This window comes from Heterostelium album (genome assembly GCF_000004825.1).
Source record: "Heterostelium album PN500 unplaced genomic scaffold PPL_contig13, whole genome shotgun sequence".
Classification (NCBI taxonomy): domain Eukaryota; phylum Evosea; class Eumycetozoa; order Acytosteliales; family Acytosteliaceae; genus Heterostelium; species Heterostelium album.
This window is the reverse complement of record NW_008805090.1, coordinates 160,115-179,079: the sequence shown is the minus strand read 5'-3', so window position 1 is coordinate 179,079 and position 18,965 is coordinate 160,115. Positions and strand designations below refer to the sequence as shown.

Below are 18,965 nucleotides of genomic sequence, written 5' to 3'. Positions count from 1 at the left end.
ACATATATAAATTACAATTGGAGTTGGCTGCATTTAAGGTCATAAAACCTGACTGGCCCCAATTCTGTGACCATGAGCTAGAGTTAAATTATTTAATTAATAAACAAACATCAAATTGTAATTCAATAATACTAATTATAATTACTTACTTTTTAATAATCCAATAATCACTAATTTCATTATATCCTATTATTACAACAGCTGTTGTTTGTTTAACAAATACAATTAATATGTTAATACAAGGATATTGATATTATTATACTGTATAGAGCTTACCATGATTTGGCTGTGAATTCTGTCGACAACTGTATATACCATTTCTATAGTTCATGAATCCCTGGTCAGCATAGAGAGATACTGCAATCGGTCCATATTTTAGTTCATCTAAGAATGCTTGTTTGTTGGGTTGAACAGTTTTGAAACCGGTCCACTTGATGGTCGGTGTGTTGAACTGACAACGACCTGTATATCTACCAGAGTATGGATCATCACTGTTCATGATAGCACCTGATTGCTGGAACTTTCTAAATACATCACCTGCATTTCCACCATTACAACCATCTCTTCCATATGTACAATCAATGAAATATTGTTCCGATAGATCTAAATCACTTGATGAACCAGTATTATTAATTAAATAGTTACTCTCCAGAGAGGCTGCGCTAGTGAATGACCAACAGCCCCCACATTGACCTGAATATATTGGATACATTAATAAATATTAATCACTTATATGAATCATATAATATAATTAGACATACCTTGATCTTTAATTGATGTAACCACACCATTAATTGTACGCCAATCCAATATACCATTGACTAGTGATAAAACACCATCAATTAGACCCGATTGTGATGGTGGTGTAGATTTACTTGGTGTTGGGTTTGGAGTGTTTGTTGGTTGTGGAGTATTTGTCGGTCGTGGAGTATTTGATGGGCGAGATGTAGGCTGTGGTGTATTTGTTGGTTGTGAAGGATTATCATAAATGGATGGATATGGATTCATTCCAACGATACCTCCACTTGGACTATATCCACAGAGTAACCATGTTATTGAATCACATGACATCTTTCCACAACCTATCTCTGTTGTAGAACCCCAAACCAACTATAAAAAATTATAAAAAAAACAAAGAACATTAGAAATGTTTATTTTTTTAATTTATTGGTAAATTTAATCTTACAGTGGGGTAGGTATAGCAACAAGAATTCTCTTTACAACTCTTTGTACTCCAATCGTACAATGGTGCATCATGATAGTATGTTTTATTTAGAGTCTTTGAAAAATTGTTAAAAAAAAACATATTAATTTTGAGATATTTTCAAAAAATAAATATAAATAATGTAATAAATACATACTCTTATTGGATCAAATTTACCACCAATTCTAAAGGAAGCATAACCATAGTTGGAAAAATTCGGTCCTGGAACAGTATTATATTGACAACTAGAGACAAAAGATTGAAGTTTTTGGGCAATGGTGTTGCTCCAAGTCAGTTGAGGTAGAGGTTGTAGTGGTTTTGGACCAAATGTAATACCGGCATCATTTCTAATAGTATTATGCACATTAACAATATTTTTAATATCATCGGCTGTACATTGTGATTGGACAAAAAAAATTAGATTTACTATTATACAAATTGTTAAAAATAATTTATGAATCATTTTTTTTTGATAATTTTATTTAGTTTGAAAGAATAAATACAAATAACAAATGATTTTAGATGATATGGTATTTATAATCTGTTATGACAATTATTTAATCAGAATATTTGGCCATTCTATCCAATTTTGAAGAAAGCCAACAATTTTAAATTGGTTTTGGAATAAAAAGTGTAAAATACATATGTATTGGAATCAAAATTAGATTTTTAGACAACCAACCTTATGGATACTTTTCCAACCTAAAGTTCTAAACAGTTATAAAATAACCTCGATTTGTAAATAATACATATTTGTTCTGTGAAATGATTGGATTACATTGTACGAAATATTATATATCTTTTACCTCTGAATTTGAGTTATCTTTTATTTTGTTGAATTGTTGATTGTTGGCTGTTCTTTTTAGAAAGATTTGTATATATTAATACCAAAGTAAGAAAAAGATATGAGAGTTAAAATATTCAGAACTAGTGGAATAGATAGAGATTTAAAATAGTAGTAGCTGCAGAAAAAGAATCAAATATATATAGAAATACAGATAATGAAGTAGTACTACATTGGGGGAGCAAAAATAAATTAAAAGATTGTCTTTTTGTTTTTGTAAAAACACAAATTTGGATGTTAGTGGGGTGATCACAAAAATAAAACACACCTTTTTTTTAATGTGTTTAAATCATTAAATTTTATGAATTTCAAATAAAATGGGAAGAATAGGAATTTTTTGTTGTTTCGAATCGCATGGAACAATCAAAACCCATGGGCTAAACAAAAATCACTCTTTGTTTGATCAGTTAATTGGGGTAGTTGATTGGTGGATTGGTAGGGTAGTCTATGTCAAAGTGTCCTGTTTTAAATTGTTTATAAATGAACGACGACAGTACTTTCAATCTTATTTTAAAATTAGCATAAAATAAAACGAGTTTGAATGAAACTCATGACCAATTTAAAAAAGTGTATGTATGTTCTATATTAAATTAGTATTGTCATAAAGTATATGTTTAATTCAAATAATAATAATACATATCTGTCAATTTTGATTATGGCCGTTATTGTAATTAATAATGTTTAAAAAAAAAGTGTAGTGATTTGTTTTGTTTGACCTTTGTCCAAAATGAATAAATTACAAATTATTTAAATTCCATTATCCTTCCTATTCTTATTATTCTATTTATCTATTCTTTGTATTTATAATTATCTCTTTTATCTATTTATTTCTTAATTATTGTAATTTTAGTAGTAACATCGTTGTAAATAACTTGTAAATAATTTGTATTTGTAAATTATTAATTATCAAATTGTAAAAATGTTTAATAAAATCAACAATATCAAACAATATTGTTTAATATATTGTTTTGTTGTTTACTTGCTCATGAGTGGAACTGAGGCTGTTCCATCTAATGCCGTACTTTTTTCAAACTTTCAAACATGGGCAACTCAGTATGGCAAACAATACGATTCTGCAGAGATGCAACAACGATTTCAAAACTGGAAGACAAATACCTTGAGTGTCGCCGAGAACAATGCCAACACTGCACAAGTGGATATCGATAATCCAACCGATGAGGAATTGGCTGCCAATCCAGAAGTTGAAACAACAGTATCATATCCAGCTGAACAACAACAAGTTTGTTAGTATCAATTAATAAGTTAATTATTTTTTGAAAAAGTATACACAAATCTAACTTTAATTAAATATTTAGTGGGTGTAAATCAATTTAGTGATATGACATATCAAGAGTTTGTTAATACATACACAGGAGGAATGGATGCAATGGAGAGTGGAACCGGTGCTACTAGTGCGACTTTATCAACTTATGAAATCGCTGGAGTTGCTGTTGGCTGTGTATTGTTCGCTGCCATTGTCACGGCTGGAACGATCTTTGGATACAAGCGATATAAGAAGTTGCACACCAACAAAGACAACCATCATAAAGACATGGAAGTAGGTAGTCCAGAATTGAATGTAGTTCCAATTTCCTCTACGAGTGAAACCATATCAACTTCACCACCACCATCAAACACCACTGAAATTCTCCACAACAACAATCAGATGTTGCTAAGCTACAGCAATGACAACAACTCAAGTTTAAGAACAAATGTGCCACACGGTGGTGTTGATATCGTTTGCATCAACTCACAAAGACATAATTCTATAACAGGCAGAGCTGTACCAATTAAACTTGATTCAAAATTGATTGTCAACACATCTGCAAATAACTAACTAATAACTAATGAATAAAAAATAAATTTTATTAAGATCTTAATAACATGTTGACATATGCTTAAATAATTTGAATTCACCCACTTTTAATAAAAATGATCCAAAAAAAACATCAAAAAAAAATTGTTTTGCAAACATTTCTTTCGAAAATTCTAAAAATGATATGATTCATCCCAATAGAAATCTTTTCTGATTGTCAGATTCATGAGAAAATAAAATAATAACCAACTTTATTATTACAGCAATATTTATTTTAAAGAGAAATAAGTTTATTTATTATAAAGATAAAGATTTTTTGCAAAGAAAGGTTGTTTTTAACTATTCAACGTCATTGGATGTATAATTGTTAGAGAATGGGAGGTTCATTAAACCGTCCAATGGTGAACGATGCCTACAACAATGGCAACGACGGTTTCTACAATGCATCACCTCAGACACAGACTCCTGTAACTCATCGTAGAAGATCTCACCACCTCACACCCTATGAAATTCGTATGATGAAAAATGTACAGAGTTTAGACTTTACCGTAAATGATAATCTATTACTAAGAGAAGATCTAGAAAATAAAACAAGAATAGTAAGTTGTTATGTTGCTAATAAGTTAAAAAACAAAATCTAAACTAACAAAAATCATATTCTATAGAAACACTTAAAGAAAACACTAGGTAAATGGATAATATGTTTACTTATAGGTGTTATTGTAGGTTGCTTTGCATATATTATAAAATCAACGGTTGATCATCTTCAAGGTTTTAAATTCTATACTGTACAAAACTGTAGGTTATAATGTTTATAAATGTGTAGAACATTGATCTATTGATTGTTTATTAACAATTGTTGATTATCTCTGATAGATATAACTGAAGGATCATCTAGTAAAGCATTTTTAACATTTCTAGGAATCAATTTGTTATATGCTACGATATCGATTTTGTTGGTGATTGTTGCCGGTCCGATGGCAAGTAGCTCTGGTATTCCAGAGGTAAAAGGTTACCTGAACGGTGTCAAAGTTCCAAATTCACTGGGATTCAAATCGTTGTTTGGAAAGATCTTCTCGTTGATCATGTCCTATTCGAGTGGTCTCTTTGTTGGTCCGGAAGGCCCGATGATTCACATCGGTTCGGCAATCGGTGCTGCCGTCAGTCAGTTCCGTTCGTCCACCTTTGAATTCTACCCAAAGCTGTTCCTGCAGTATCAGAACGATCGAGATAAGCGTGATTTCATATCGGTGGGCGCTGCCTCTGGTATTTCCGCTGCTTTCGGTGCACCGATCGGTGGTGTTCTCTTCTCGATCGAAGAGGCATCGTCGTTCTGGAGTCGTCAACTGACATGGCGTACCTTCTTCTGTTGTATGATCGCTACTTTTACGACCAACTTTTTGCTACAAGGTTTCGGAACGTCGCCAGACATGCACGACACTGGTTTGTTGACATTTGGATTCTCGCGACTCTATCTCTACCGCTATTCAGAGCTGTTGTGCTTCTGCATCCTCGGTGTTCTCGGTGGTGCATTCGGTGCACTCTTTGTATTCCTAAACATTCATCTCAACAAATGGCGTAGAGATTACCTCAAAAAGAATATATCACTCCGTTCAATTGAAGCGATCGTCGTTATGGTCATCACCTCTGTCATTTGTTTCTACTCACCATCGATATTCCCATGTCGTTATCAATCGAACATCCAAGTTGAACCATCTGTCTGTGAAGATCAAACCAATGCTCAAATGGAACAATTCTTTTGTCCTGTAAGTAAACAAAAAACAACGATAACAACCTCATTGCTATTGAAACTAATCTTTTTTAAATTGATTTTATTATTATATAGCCTGGAATGTATAGTGAGATGGCATCATTGTTATTTGTAAATCCAGATTTAGCATTGAGAAGATTGTATTCTCGTACCAATAACTCATTCACGCTTGGTGTACTTTTGGTGTTCACCTGTATTTATTTCTTCCTCTCGGTGATTACCAGTGGTCTTTGGGTTGCCGGTGGTCTTTTCGTACCGATGATGATGGTCGGTGCTGGATTCGGTAGATTCGTTGGTCAAGTGGTCGGACTATGGTTCGAAGGTATCGATGCCTCTATTTATGCGCTGGTTGGAACGGCCGCTATGATGGCTGGCTACTGCAGAATGACTATTTCACTGGTGGTTATTATGGTCGAGTTGACCGAAGGAACGCAATATCTGGTGCCTATCATTCTAGCGGTTATGATTGCCAAGTGGGTAGGAGACTTCTTCAACGAATCGGTATATGAGCATCTCATGGAGCTGAAATATATTCCGTTCCTTCAGAGTTTGCCACCGCACTCAAAGGCTGCCAAGAAGGTGCCGGAAATCATGAATAAGCAGGTCGTTGTCATTCCAGAGATTTGCACGGTTCGCGTACTCTTGGAGACATTGAAAAACAACAACCACAATGGATACCCGGTGGTGTGCACCGGTGAAAACGGTTTCAAACGCCAATACCTCGGACTTGTATTGAGAAGTACAATTCTCGTACTTCTTAAACACAAGATCTTCTATCGTGGACAAAACGGTGAAATCATTTTAGACGATAACTTTAGACATCAGAAATTCATCGAAGAGACCTCAAAGAAAGTACCAAAACTAGAAGATTTTGATTTCAACAAATATGAAGAAGAAAAACTAGTTGATTTAAGACCATGTAAGTATATTTATTAATTAATATATCGATTTCAAAAGTAATTTGTTTTTTTTAACCATTGTTTATTTAATTATTATTAGATATGAATAGCTCTAGTATTACTATTCATGATACATTCTCATTCAGTGAATGTTATAAATTATTTAGAACTATGGGATTAAGGCATTTAACTGTTAGTAAGTATTTGATTATTATTTTTATTAGTTTGATAATTAATAATCTATTATTCAATCATTTTACTAATCATCTCAATCATAAATATTTATAGTTGACATTAATAATCAAGTAGTTGGAATTGTAACAAGAAAAGATTTAATTTAAATCCAAAAGTAATGGAATACACATACATATAAATAAATGTTTTTAAATAAATGTTCTAGATAAGAACAATAAGCTTCAAAATACTTTGTTTTAATGTTTTTAAAAATGATTTTATTAATTACAGATCACAATATGTTTGATTGTTTATTTAACAACATTTTTTCTTTTGGGAGTATTTAACAGAGATTTGAATCTCTTGAGAAATGACAAGTAATTGTTCAAGTTTGATCCACATACCTGACTTTGGAATATTGACAATAACTGGCTTCAATCCAGCAGTATCATTATCGTCCGATGGCAATGGAGTCGCTCCTCCTCCGAATCCTATATTAGAATTGGATAAAATTGGATTGGACATCATATTGGACATCATTTGTTGTTGTGGCATTATTTGTTGTAGCATCATTTGTTGAGGAGCTGCTTTCGAAGATTCACAGACTGAATCATCTGGTACCTTTCCAAAGAAATGTGAAACCTCTTTGATGTTACCATCGATCTGTGAATATTTGTAGTCCTTTGGTAGGTAGAGAGACACATAGAGTTGACTGATTGGTATATCGATCGATGGGAAAGTGAGATCGAGTTTACCTTCGTTGAATAGCTCGGTGTCAGCGGCATGCTTGTATACCAATACTACTTGGAATGGCTTTTGGATGCCACGCTCAGTGCCGGATGACTTTGAAAGTGGAATCATAACACTTCCATTCTCGTCTTGTGCTGGCTTTACTGCTTTACCAGCGACAATTGTAGACCAAATCTCGAATCTATGTTGAATTGGAATTCTAATATATTGTTGTTGTGTATTTCTAATGTTGAAGATCAACTTTTTCAAGAGAGCACCCTCTGAACTCAGTGTGGCCATGAAGTGAGCACTCTCACAAATAGCAACCAACACTTGAAGGTCAGAGTGCTTGGTGATTCTGATGTCCAACTTGTACTTTGGATCCAAAAATTTGTATGACAAGAGCAATGGACCGCTTGCCATCTGGGCCAATGGGTGTGGTACTTCTGTTTTATCGATTAAAGTCAGACCCTCACGTGCCAAATGCTCGACTTCGACGTTGGCAGTAGATTTCTCAACGACGAGAAAACCTTTTTCTCTGGAAATCTCTGAACCTCTGCATCTGATACTGGAGATAGCAATGTCCGACGACGTCGATGACATCTCAAACTCGGAGATAAGATTGAAAATATAGTTGTCTTCGATTGGTGAATTTAATAGAATCTTAACGAGCTTCTCTGTGGCTGGTGGTCTGGCGGCATTGGAGATTTCGACGAGCGGTGCAATAGGGAAACACTCCCATTTCTTGATTCCCATACCCTCGACTGAGAGAACATTGAGATTGTTTGAAATGATGACCTCCATCGATGAAAGACTTCCACTGACCATCGAGTATTTAATGGAACTATTTAAAACGACAACACCTTCGCCAACCGAGCACAATGTATACTGTTGTACGGTTGCTTTGGCTTGCTCCGATTGTTTCTTTTCGACCGGTGTAGCTGCTGTGACCTGAACGATCTCCTCGATTTCAAAGTCAGTCCATTGTACTTTAATGTAGGGAGTTGGTGGAATCGAAGCGGTCGATGTGGATATTGACTCACCGTCATTCTTTACGTGCTCGGTCTGTGAAGATACAGGATCGATCTTGATTTGTACTTCACGTGGAACGGATATTGAAATTTGATTGAAAGTCGATTTTGGCGAGGAGAAACCGAAACCATTCTTCTTTGCTGTGAGATAGTTGACCAGTACCTCCAATTTCAAGTGATATTTTCCTGCTTTTTCTGGGAAGAATTGATGTGCATTGTCGATGACACCAATACACGAATTCTTATCAACTGTATTTGGCTCGGCATCGTTGATGTGTGATGAATATTTAATACTTGATGATGTCAATGCAATGGAGGATGGTAACAGTGGAATCTGTTGATTCGTTGAAAACACCAAAATATCGAAATTACATTGGACTCTAACTGAATGTGTCTCGGCGGTTCCAACATAGGAAGCACGCTCAATCGAATAGCTTTGTAAAGCTAACTTCTCATTGTCTTTAACCAACTTATTCCATTCACTTAAACCTATTTTAACTTGAATCTCTTTACCTATTAAATATAAACAATAATTAAGTTAAAAAAAAATTTTCATTTATTTTTATTTTTTGAGATTATTACTTTCTGTTGTTGTAAATTCTGATCTGGCAGTTGAACCTATAGGTCTAGCTTGTTTATCAAATATTCTTGCATCCCAATTGTTGTCATTGTAGAAACACTCTAACTGAATGTCATCATCAAACAAAGCTGCCTTCTTTCCTTTAGATTTCATCATTGATGACATGAAATTATAAAACTATTTAAAAAAAATATATATGTATGTAAATAAATAAAAATGGTAATTGAAAAAAATAATTTTTAAAGATTAATTAATGTTTTTTATTTTGATCATTGATATTTTTAATCATGATTTCATTTTGCTCATTTTTTTTCCAAAAAATTTCTCGCACATTTTAAAGGAACCTTTTTAAATTCATTGAAATTGGGTGATACATGAATGAACAAAGACTTTGTTTAAGTTTTGGAATAAATTATGAATGTAATGTGATGTAATGTAATATCTTTGTTGTTATTATTACTCTTAAGGCAAATACATAACTGTTAAATCTTTGTTGTAGAATTGGTTTGATACGGATTGTTCCGATTGCATACTATTCAAGTCGAGTGCTGTCGTCACAAGATTTCCCTCATTGTTGACTGTGAAGAAAACGATTATATTGGTATCGACTACGTATGGTGTGAATTCGCTACTTATAAAGATGCTGTCAATACTATAGGCAAGCTCCAAAGATGCCGATGATAAGTTTGCTGTTGATGATGATTTTGCAGCATGATTATTATTTAGATTGATCTTGTAAAGATTGAAACTAGTTAGCTGTGAACCATTGGTTGTATTTGTGGAAATCTCTACACCATAGAGCTGTTGTTGATCCGCAATCCAAAAGATAGAGAAGAATGGCTCACTGGTGAACTCCGATGTCAGCTCATATTGAGTGGGTGACAAAGTCTTTCCAGCGACATCATAGGTGACCAGACGTGGATTACCGCCTTGCACTCCAACCATTATGTAATATGTACCACTTTCTTGGCTGTAACATCCAACTGGTTGTCCAACAGTATTAATACCTAAAGATAATGGTTGTGTATTTCTATTGCAATGATTTGTTTGTTAGTCGACTAACAAAGACGTGATATATCCAAACTTCTTTTCCACTTACAATAAACTATTTTTAAAATCCCAACTAACAAAACTAAATTGTTTTTTGGCACCTACATATCCAACATTAAAAACTAACTGAAGAGATGGCTCATAACCGAATGCAGTGGCTTGATATGCATAAGGCGAAGGATTCTTAAAGATCGCTAAACTAGTCAACTCTAAAGTTTGGTAATCTAACTGATATATATTCCAATAGACTTCAATTGCTCCAAATATTAACACCTATTAGAAGATAATTAATTAGTAGTTGTTAACACCACTATAAACTAATAAAACTTGTATTTGTTCTTACAGTATCATTGTTTACATCTGGAAACACTGCCATTGTAGAACCATCAAAATCTTTTGCTCTGATGACAGACCCATCTCCGAGTGAAGTTACATTGAGAGCAGTTGATAAGCTCTGATCGTTTATAGACGTTCTGAATGCAAGTAAAAGTGAAGGTGGTGTCTCAGTCAAAACCACTGTTGACAATGAGCAGTAAATTACAATCAAAACTATTAAATTATTTATATTATACATTGACATATATGACACCTATTATTTACAATATTTACAACCAAATTAAAAAAAAAAAAGAGTAAAATAAAAAAAAATATCTGATATTTTTGTTTGCACAACCTTAAAAAAAATTAAGCAAAGTTTCTTTTACTTTTCTTTTTGGGGAATGTCTTTAAGATCCATGGAATCAGAGATTATTAAGATAAAAGATAAATTTTAAGAAGATTGAGTAAAGATACTGTTAAATTAATCATTAATCTTTTTAGGATTGAGAAATCAATGAAAACCCAAAAAAAAAATAACATTATCGGTCCAATTCCAAAAATAGAAAAAAAAAAAAAATAAACCATTGTAATTATAATTTAACATTAATCTTTTTTCAATTCAAAACAAAACTGGCTCTTGCCTGTTTGAATCACACTAATATAATTTTACAATATAAAATCAATTTGGATAAACATTCTTACTCATTAACTTTTTTGTTTTAAATAGAAAAATATTGTTGAGTAACAACAATAAAGGTGCATCGAACGAGCCACCCGGTTATCATGTAGATTTTCTCCATTTTGATATGATAGTCGTGAATAATAATAGAATGGATTACCAGGAGCACACTCAGTGCAGGGTGGGTAAATAATCAAGTATATTCAAGATAACTAATTCAAATTTATTTTTTTTTCTCCAAAAAAGTATAGGTTAGTTTTGCCTTTAATTTGTTTATATGGTATGTATCATTCTATAAATAAATAGATATAGGTAATACAATATAAGTACTGTATTAGTCCAGTGCACATTGTGCTGTCAACGCTTTACATATTTATATTCTTACACTATATTTCTATTTATTTGCACTGCAGTGAATTAGCACCTAATTCACTTTCATTCTTCCTTTCATCCATTCTTTCTTTCTTTCTTTCTTTCTTTCTTTCTTTCTTTCAATCTTTCAATCTTTCATCCACCCATTCTTTCTTTCTTCCTTTCATACATATATTTATTCATCCAGTAATTTATTTATTTCTCTATATATCAATTATATGTATTATATTTATTTATTTATATTTATCTTTATATTCATCTTAATATTTATATTTATTTTCAGTGTTATATTTATTTATATTTTTTATATTTATTTAAATATTATATTTTTTTTATTTTTATATTTATATATTTATATTCATATATATTATATATTTATTCATTTATTCATTTATTAACTCACTTTATTGTCAATCTACTATCATACAAAGTTGCTTTTTCGTATCGCTAACATTATACAATTGAATTTTATATGGTTATTGTTGATTTGATTGTGTTTGATTCAAATAAAAACCAAAAATTTAATATTTAGTGAAGCTTGGCAAAGTGAAAGATACCAGCTTATATCCACTATTCAAGGAATCGATAGAAATTCAAGATCACATATCGTGTGTTGAACCATTTCTATTTGATATATGTGCTTTATTTAATCAGTAGGGTCCATTGTTAAATATCTATTTCGCTAGTTGCCAATCATTGATTTTCTCATATAAATTTCCCATATTACAATAACCATTTTTTGATTGAAGATCTTTGAGAAATTGATTGAATCTTTTATAACATTGATAAATATGTCTGTCCCTGTATACTTTGATCTCTCGGGTTCGTTGTAGCTTGCTCCGAACTCCGATGCAAATTGGAAAACTCATTTTACCCATCGAAAAACAGAGGCCAAACTCTTTCAAATTTTTTTTAAAGAATAAAACAAACTTTATATTCTAAATCTACTATAAAAATACTTTCTATTTATCTAATTTTTATTAAAATCTAACAAGGTTTGATATTTTATTTTATTTTTTTAATATTAATCTCTATTGCAAAAACTTAGAAAAAAAAATTGTGAAAAACAGCCACAACCACTATCATTGAAAAAAATTTAACAAATAATAAAAATTTTATTACATACATGTTATATGTATAAAATTTGTCATACCTGCATATAATAGAATATAATATTATTATTCTTTTATTTTATTAACCATTATATTTTTTTTTTTTATATATTATTTATTTTTTTCCTTAGTTGGATTTCTTTAAAAGTTAAAAAATGAATGGTTTAAAAGAGAAAGGAAACAATCTAAATAAATCATGTGAAGAACTAAAACCAGAATATATCATAAAAAAAACCTTTAGAGCAGACTCCATACCAAGAAAGGATTCTTGGCGATTCCAGTTCGAACATATATCAGGATTGTCCATTTTTGAAGATATCGAAAAAGTTTTCTGCTGTAAGTAGCAAATATTTATTTTTTAATTAACATTTTTATTTCTCCTCTATTCTCTAATCAAAAGTTGTTGTATAAAATAATTATTTTAAAAAAAACAAACGGATTTGGTAATGTTTATGTTTGTAGTATTCTCAGCATACAGTTGTTTAAAGAGTGTCAATCATATGATAAACTTTTTCTTTTAAATGATAAAGGAAAAAAAACCAAGATCACAAACGATCCATAAAGATGTTTAAAGAAAACAAAAATAAAATAATTAAATTGTACATAGATTTAATAAAAATAAACTATATCATAGAAATAAATAATATTGAATTAGGATTTGATTGATAGTTTTTTTTTTTTTTACCAGGATAGATAACTAAGTTGTATCCAATAATTATCTATCCTTTGTCTTTTATTACTTTGTTGTTGGTTTTTTTTATTTTTTATTTTCTTTGTTTTTTTTAACTTTTTTAATTTTTCTATTTTTTTTGGTTTTGTTTTTTTTTTTTTTTTGTTTTACAAATAATTACAAAGGGTTATATTTAATATTGAGTCGGTCACGGTACCTGTTTAAGTACGTTCACCTCTGATTCTACGAGCCAATTGGATGTCCTTTGGCATGATAGTGACACGCTTGGCGTGGATAGCGCAAAGATTGGTATCTTCAAAGAGACCGACCAAGTAAGCCTCAGAAGCTTCTTGAAGAGCAGCAATAGCTGCAGATTGGAAACGAAGATCAGTCTTGAACTCTTGAGCAATCTCACGAACCAAACGTTGGAATGGCAATTTACGGATCAAAAGATCGGTAGACTTTTGGTACTTTCTAATTTCTCTGAGTGCGACAGTACCTGGATGGAATCTGTGAACCTTCTTGACACCACCTTGGGAGACTGGAGTTTGCTTGTGGGCTTGCTTTGAACCGATGTGCTTACGTGGTACCTTGGCACCAGTGGATTTACGGGCTGTTTGTTTGGTACGGGCCATTATATATCTAATTTGAAAAAATAATAATTAATAACAAGTTATAAAGTTTATAAAAACCAAAATAAATAAATAAATATGCAAATCTTTTCACTTTGCGACGAAAGTTTCTAGATTTTCAAAAGAAATTAAATGAAAATAAAATAAAATAAAAAGAATACAAGAATTTAACGTTCTTTTTTTATTCTTAGTTATTTACACACAAAAAAAAAAACTATTGTTATTATATTATTAAACAAGGTTGATGATATTTATGATAATCATTATTATTATATGTAAATTTTTTTATTTTTTTTTTTGTTGAAAACATAAATATACTATTTAATTGTAAACTAACATGATTATCTAATATGAATTGATAGTGATAATGAATAAATGAAACTATAAAAATAAATACTTACTATTTTAATAAAATTATAGATAAATAATTTGATGTGAAGAAAAAAATGTTGTGAATAAATTGCTTTTGTGTGTGGAATATTTTTTCAAATATTTAATTTTTTTTTTGTTAAATTTTTGAAAAATTAAAATAAATTAAAAAATAAAAAGAAACGGTTTCTTGGAAACATGTGTCAAAAATATATCCGTTTCAAATTTTCAAATTTAAAAAAAGTGTTTTTTAACGACTAAAAAAAAAGATAAGTAAAATAATTTAAAAAAGAATTCAAATAAAAAATCAATAAATAACAATCGATAAGTTTGAAAAAAAAAAAAACAAAAAAATAATACAACAATTAGTGTCCTAACACTATTGTTGTTGATTCTTATTATTATTATTGTTAGCATTATTTAAATAGTTGATAATCTCATTAAATGATTTCAATCTGTTGGGTGGAGGTAATTGTTTGTTAACATTGTTGGTGTTGATTGTTGTCGATATGTTTGGTGATAAATCTTGTTGTTCTGGAATCAGTGGTGAAAGTGGAGGTGTCTGTGTTATGTTGTATTGTAGATAAAGTTGTTGAAGTTGTTGTTTATAGAAGAGTTTGACCACTCTGATGTTTCTCTGAAGGAATATGTGTTTCGAGCGTATCAGTTTATCTTGTGTTTCCTCTGACAGTTCGGTCTGGTAGAAGTATCGATTCGGCATTTCAAATCGTTCGCTCAGCAGATACTTAAGATGGTCACTATGATCCATAGTCATCAAATCCATTGGTGGTACTACTTGATCGTTCATTGTTGTCGTTCCATCGCCATTCATATCCATCGATTCACTACCATTACCACCGCTGTTACCATTTACATAGCTACCATCATCCAAGTCACTGTAGAATGGTGGAGTGGTTGGCGATGCCGTTTGACTTTGTAGAGCATCTTCTTTGCCTTCCCTTTCCTTATCCTTATCCTTTTCCTTTTCCTTGTCTTTATCTTTGGATGACGCAGTTGGTGGCTTGGAGGAGCTACGACTTGAAGGCGCTTTGTTTCCGAGGTACTCGCGACAGTTGACAGATCCACAGTAGCAACTCTGCTTGGACGATCCGACACGCTCGTAGTTGTAGTCAAAGGTGAGTTCGGTTCCCGCTTCGATGTCTTTCAGTGCGAATATTCCAATGCGAGTCTCGCCGTCGACGCTCCACTTCTGTGTCTCGCAATTGGGGTCGCACGAATGGTTGATGAATCTTGCGAGGTTGCCTTTTCGCGAGGCGTCCAACACCTCTTTGCTGTCGAGTGTCAGGAAGTAAAAGTATTTCTCGCCGTCGGCCTCACGCATTCTGTCCATTGATTGCGCACGTGTAATAACCTCACCGCAGTACTCGATAACGAATTGGTGTGCGCTGATCTTCTCCTTTGCTTTCAGTCCCCAGCCCTTCTTCTTGGCGTTGAAAGGTGCGATAAGAGCGTACTCCTGTCGTTGGAATCGTTGATTCTTACAGTGTTTGCCTAGCTTACAGTTGGAGGGTTCGCACTCGATGAAAGACCGACGATTCAAACACTCCGGTCCGCAATCTCCATTATCAATGATATCACAATTACAAATAGCGATATCATCCTCTTGTAATGTTCTCTTTCTTCTCTCTGTATAGATATCTAATCATTAACATGCTATGTTAGTATAGTTGTTCTTTTTTAAAAGTAGTAATAATAATAATAATAAAGATACATTACTTGATTTTGTATATTTAAATGATTTTCCTCTTGCCTTTTGAATTAAAACAGCAATTTGGGAATAGCTTGCACCATTTTCGATGTTATCCTCTATCATTTTGATTGCCTGTGGTTCGGGTAGGTTCATAATAGAGTTGTCTTCATTCTTTGGTTTATTCTTCTTGGCCTCTTCATTCTTTGCTGCCAAATACTTCATGATTCTTTCCCTTTCCTCTTCTCTGGTTTCACCTTTTGGTGGTGTTGCCAAAACTAGTTTATCTTTATCCTTTGAGGATGATGATGATTCCTTAGTTGATTTCTTTGAATCTGTCTTTGAATGATGACTCTTACTACTACTACTACTAATACTACCACCACTTGAATGTCTACTTGATGATGATTCACTCTTTCTTGATGAAGAGCTAGATTTGTCATCACTATGCCTTTTTCTATCTTTATCCTTTTCTCTATCTCTTTCTCTATCTCTATCTCTACTTCTATCTTTATCTTTTGATTTATCTTTACTATTATTATCTAGTTCTTTGATTGGTTCTTTCTCTTTCTCTTTCGCCTTTTCCTTCTCTTTCTCTTTTTCTTTCTCCTTCTCTTTTTCCTTTTCTCTTTCTTTTACCTTCTCTTTCTCTTTCTCTTTATCTTTTTCTGTTGTCTTTTCCTTATCTCTGTTGGTTGATTTTTCTTTTTCATCGTGTTGTTTAGAGTGTGTTGATTTATCTTTAGTTGTTGATGTTGAAGCAGAAGATGATGATTCTTTGTCGGACTTTGAGATTGGTGTAGTAGGAGGTTTGTTGATAGATGCTTGTTTGGATGTAGAGTTGGCTGATTGAGTTGTTGGTGTAGATGGTTTAGAAGATGTCTTTGGTGTAGCAGAAGAAGAAGAAGGCTTAACAGTTGATGTTTTCTGAGTATCTTTATCTTTTTCTTTTTCTTTAACAATTTCCTTTTCTTTAGTTGTTGTTTTACCATTCATTTCCACCTTTGATGTTGAAGAGTTGGCGGAAGAAGAAGTGGATTTCACAGAATTGACAACTTTCTTTGATTTCTTATTTTGTTGTTCAACATCCGAGTCGTCATCGCTGCTTGAAGATGTATCGCTATCGTCGTCGCTGCTAGAGTAGTCTGAAGATGAAGTGTAGTCACCACTATCACTCCCGCTCGTATAGCTACCACTTGAATCGCTGTCACTAGTATAACTATCGCTATCACTCTCGCTTTCACTCAATACAATCGTCTTCTTCTTGACTAAACTACTACTACTGTTGTTGGTCGACTTCTTTACTACTACGGGATAAGGATCGCTGTCACTGGATGGTGAGCTCGATGGTGATCTGCTGGCTACTGATTTCGAAGGTGTGGAGCTAGTTGTAGAATTACTATCGTGTTCTGTTTTCTTCTTTTTCAAATCCTTACGAATTGACATCAATTCACTTGCTCTATCTCTCTTTATACTCTTAATATTATCGATCGATGATGATGTGTTGCCATTAACTTTAATACTACTATTTCCATTATTATTATTATTATGCTGCTTTTCTTCATACTTATCGTAAAGTAAATGTTTAGATGGTGTCTCTTTTTCTTTTTCCTTCTCCTTTGTAATCTTTTCTTTCTTTGAATTGAAACTATACAAATAGCTAGAGTTGGAATTACTGTTACTTTGTTTGTTTGGAGTTGAATCTGTTGCTGTTGGTGGATATCCACCAGCTGCTAGGTGGTGTTGGTGTTGATGTTGAAGTTGGTGATGTGAGGAGTATAGCGCAGATGTAGGTGGTGTCGGTAGTAGAGGAAGTGGTGATGTGACGTTGATTGATCTATACAGATATTCATCGGCAGCTGATGTACCGGGAGTTGTTGATGTTGCTGCTGCTGTTGTTGTTGGTGGTAGTGGTAATGGTGGTCGCGTTGGATATGCATTGCTGAAATGATGTAGATGATGGTGAGGAGGAGGAGGAAGAGGAGGCAGTTGACGATGTTGTTGTTGTTGTAGATGTTCGGACTCGCCAACAGAGGAGTGTGGTGGATACATTGCATATGGATGGGTTCTGTAGCCGCGACTATAATGCTCGTTACCACCACCGCGATGATGTGACGGTGGATAAGGATAGTCTGATGACGACGAAGACGACGATCTGTAATAGGATGAGGGTGGACCGCCACCGTCACGTCCATAGTAGCGCTGTTGCTGCTCACTCGCATGATGATGACTACTCGTTGCTCCGCCACCCTTTGCAACGCCATAGGTATCGTGTGGACCGTACTTGCCACGTCTTGACCGAGAGGTGTCGCTCGGACTCTTATCGCGATAGTCTCTATCTCTATGATGATGACCACTATGATAGGATCGACTGTATCGCTCACCGCTTCTACTTCTATCGCGATAGTCTCTATCTCTATCTCGGTATCGTTCGTGACTCCTACTTCTACTTCTATCGCGATAGTCTCTATCTCTGTCTCTTCTCTCTCTGCTTCTACTTCTATCTCTACTTCGCGAGTCTCTATCTCTATCTTTATCAGTCTCCTTGCTTGTTTTGTTATCTAGATCTTTGTGTTTGTCATCGTCGTCCTTATGTTGGTATTTATCTTTTTGAGAACTACTATTTCTCTCTCTTGATATACTTCTACTATTACTATTGCTATTACTATTACTATTTTTATCATCTTCTTTTACTATTTTATCTGTTGTGTTTGCCACGGGATCAATATCGATCATAGAGGTATCATTTTCAGCCTTACTGATTGTAACAGTTTCATCATTGTCAGCTTTACTCATAACTTTAAATATACTCTATCTAGATAAATATATATTTACTATACTAAATATATAATTATACTTTTAAACATATAAATAAATAAATATAAAAAAACAAATCAAAAGTCAAAAATATTAAATATATATAAAAATGACAGGTGAAATAAATTATTTAGATAAATGATTAAATTTAATTTTGATTTTTTGTGTTTGAAAAGAGTGAAGTTACAAA

General features: G+C 32.8%; 5 protein-coding genes across 5 annotated transcripts; 2 read left to right on the top strand and 3 right to left on the bottom strand.

Moving 5' to 3' along the window:
- Positions 1 to 39: 39 nt before the first annotated feature.
- On the bottom strand, positions 40 to 1,667 carry PPL_05870 (uncharacterized protein; the record flags this gene model as incomplete). Its single annotated transcript, XM_020576741.1, has 5 exons — positions 40 to 77; positions 150 to 170; positions 316 to 693; positions 762 to 1,110; positions 1,362 to 1,667. 5 exons carry the CDS (start codon positions 1,665 to 1,667, stop codon positions 40 to 42), a joined length of 1,092 nt encoding a protein of 363 aa, XP_020433153.1.
- A 1,300-nt stretch (positions 1,668 to 2,967) lies between these two features.
- Positions 2,968 to 3,885, top strand: PPL_05869 (uncharacterized protein; the record flags this gene model as incomplete). The annotated part of the gene is made up of 2 exons (XM_020576740.1): positions 2,968 to 3,292; positions 3,365 to 3,885. The coding sequence occupies 2 exons, from the start codon at positions 2,968 to 2,970 to the stop codon at positions 3,883 to 3,885; spliced, it is 846 nt and encodes a 281-aa protein (XP_020433152.1).
- Positions 3,886 to 4,238: 353 nt separating this feature from the next.
- clcC (chloride channel protein) lies at positions 4,239 to 6,763 on the top strand (the record flags this gene model as incomplete). The annotated part of the gene is made up of 7 exons (XM_020576739.1): positions 4,239 to 4,463; positions 4,530 to 4,551; positions 4,786 to 5,630; positions 5,711 to 6,136; positions 6,404 to 6,554; positions 6,635 to 6,730; positions 6,759 to 6,763. The coding sequence occupies 7 exons, from the start codon at positions 4,239 to 4,241 to the stop codon at positions 6,761 to 6,763; spliced, it is 1,770 nt and encodes a 589-aa protein (XP_020433151.1).
- Positions 6,764 to 7,023: 260 nt separating this feature from the next.
- Positions 7,024 to 10,678, bottom strand: PPL_05867 (uncharacterized protein; the record flags this gene model as incomplete). The annotated part of the gene is made up of 6 exons (XM_020576738.1): positions 7,024 to 8,981; positions 9,051 to 9,225; positions 9,439 to 9,490; positions 9,524 to 10,078; positions 10,148 to 10,371; positions 10,442 to 10,678. 6 exons carry the CDS (start codon positions 10,676 to 10,678, stop codon positions 7,024 to 7,026), a joined length of 3,201 nt encoding a protein of 1,066 aa, XP_020433150.1.
- Positions 10,679 to 13,470: 2,792 nt separating this feature from the next.
- Positions 13,471 to 18,754, bottom strand: PPL_05866 (SET domain-containing protein; the record flags this gene model as incomplete). Its single annotated transcript, XM_020576737.1, has 3 exons — positions 13,471 to 13,891; positions 14,997 to 15,895; positions 15,983 to 18,754. 3 exons carry the CDS (start codon positions 18,752 to 18,754, stop codon positions 13,471 to 13,473), a joined length of 4,092 nt encoding a protein of 1,363 aa, XP_020433149.1.
- Between the last annotated feature and the right edge of the window lie 211 nt (positions 18,755 to 18,965).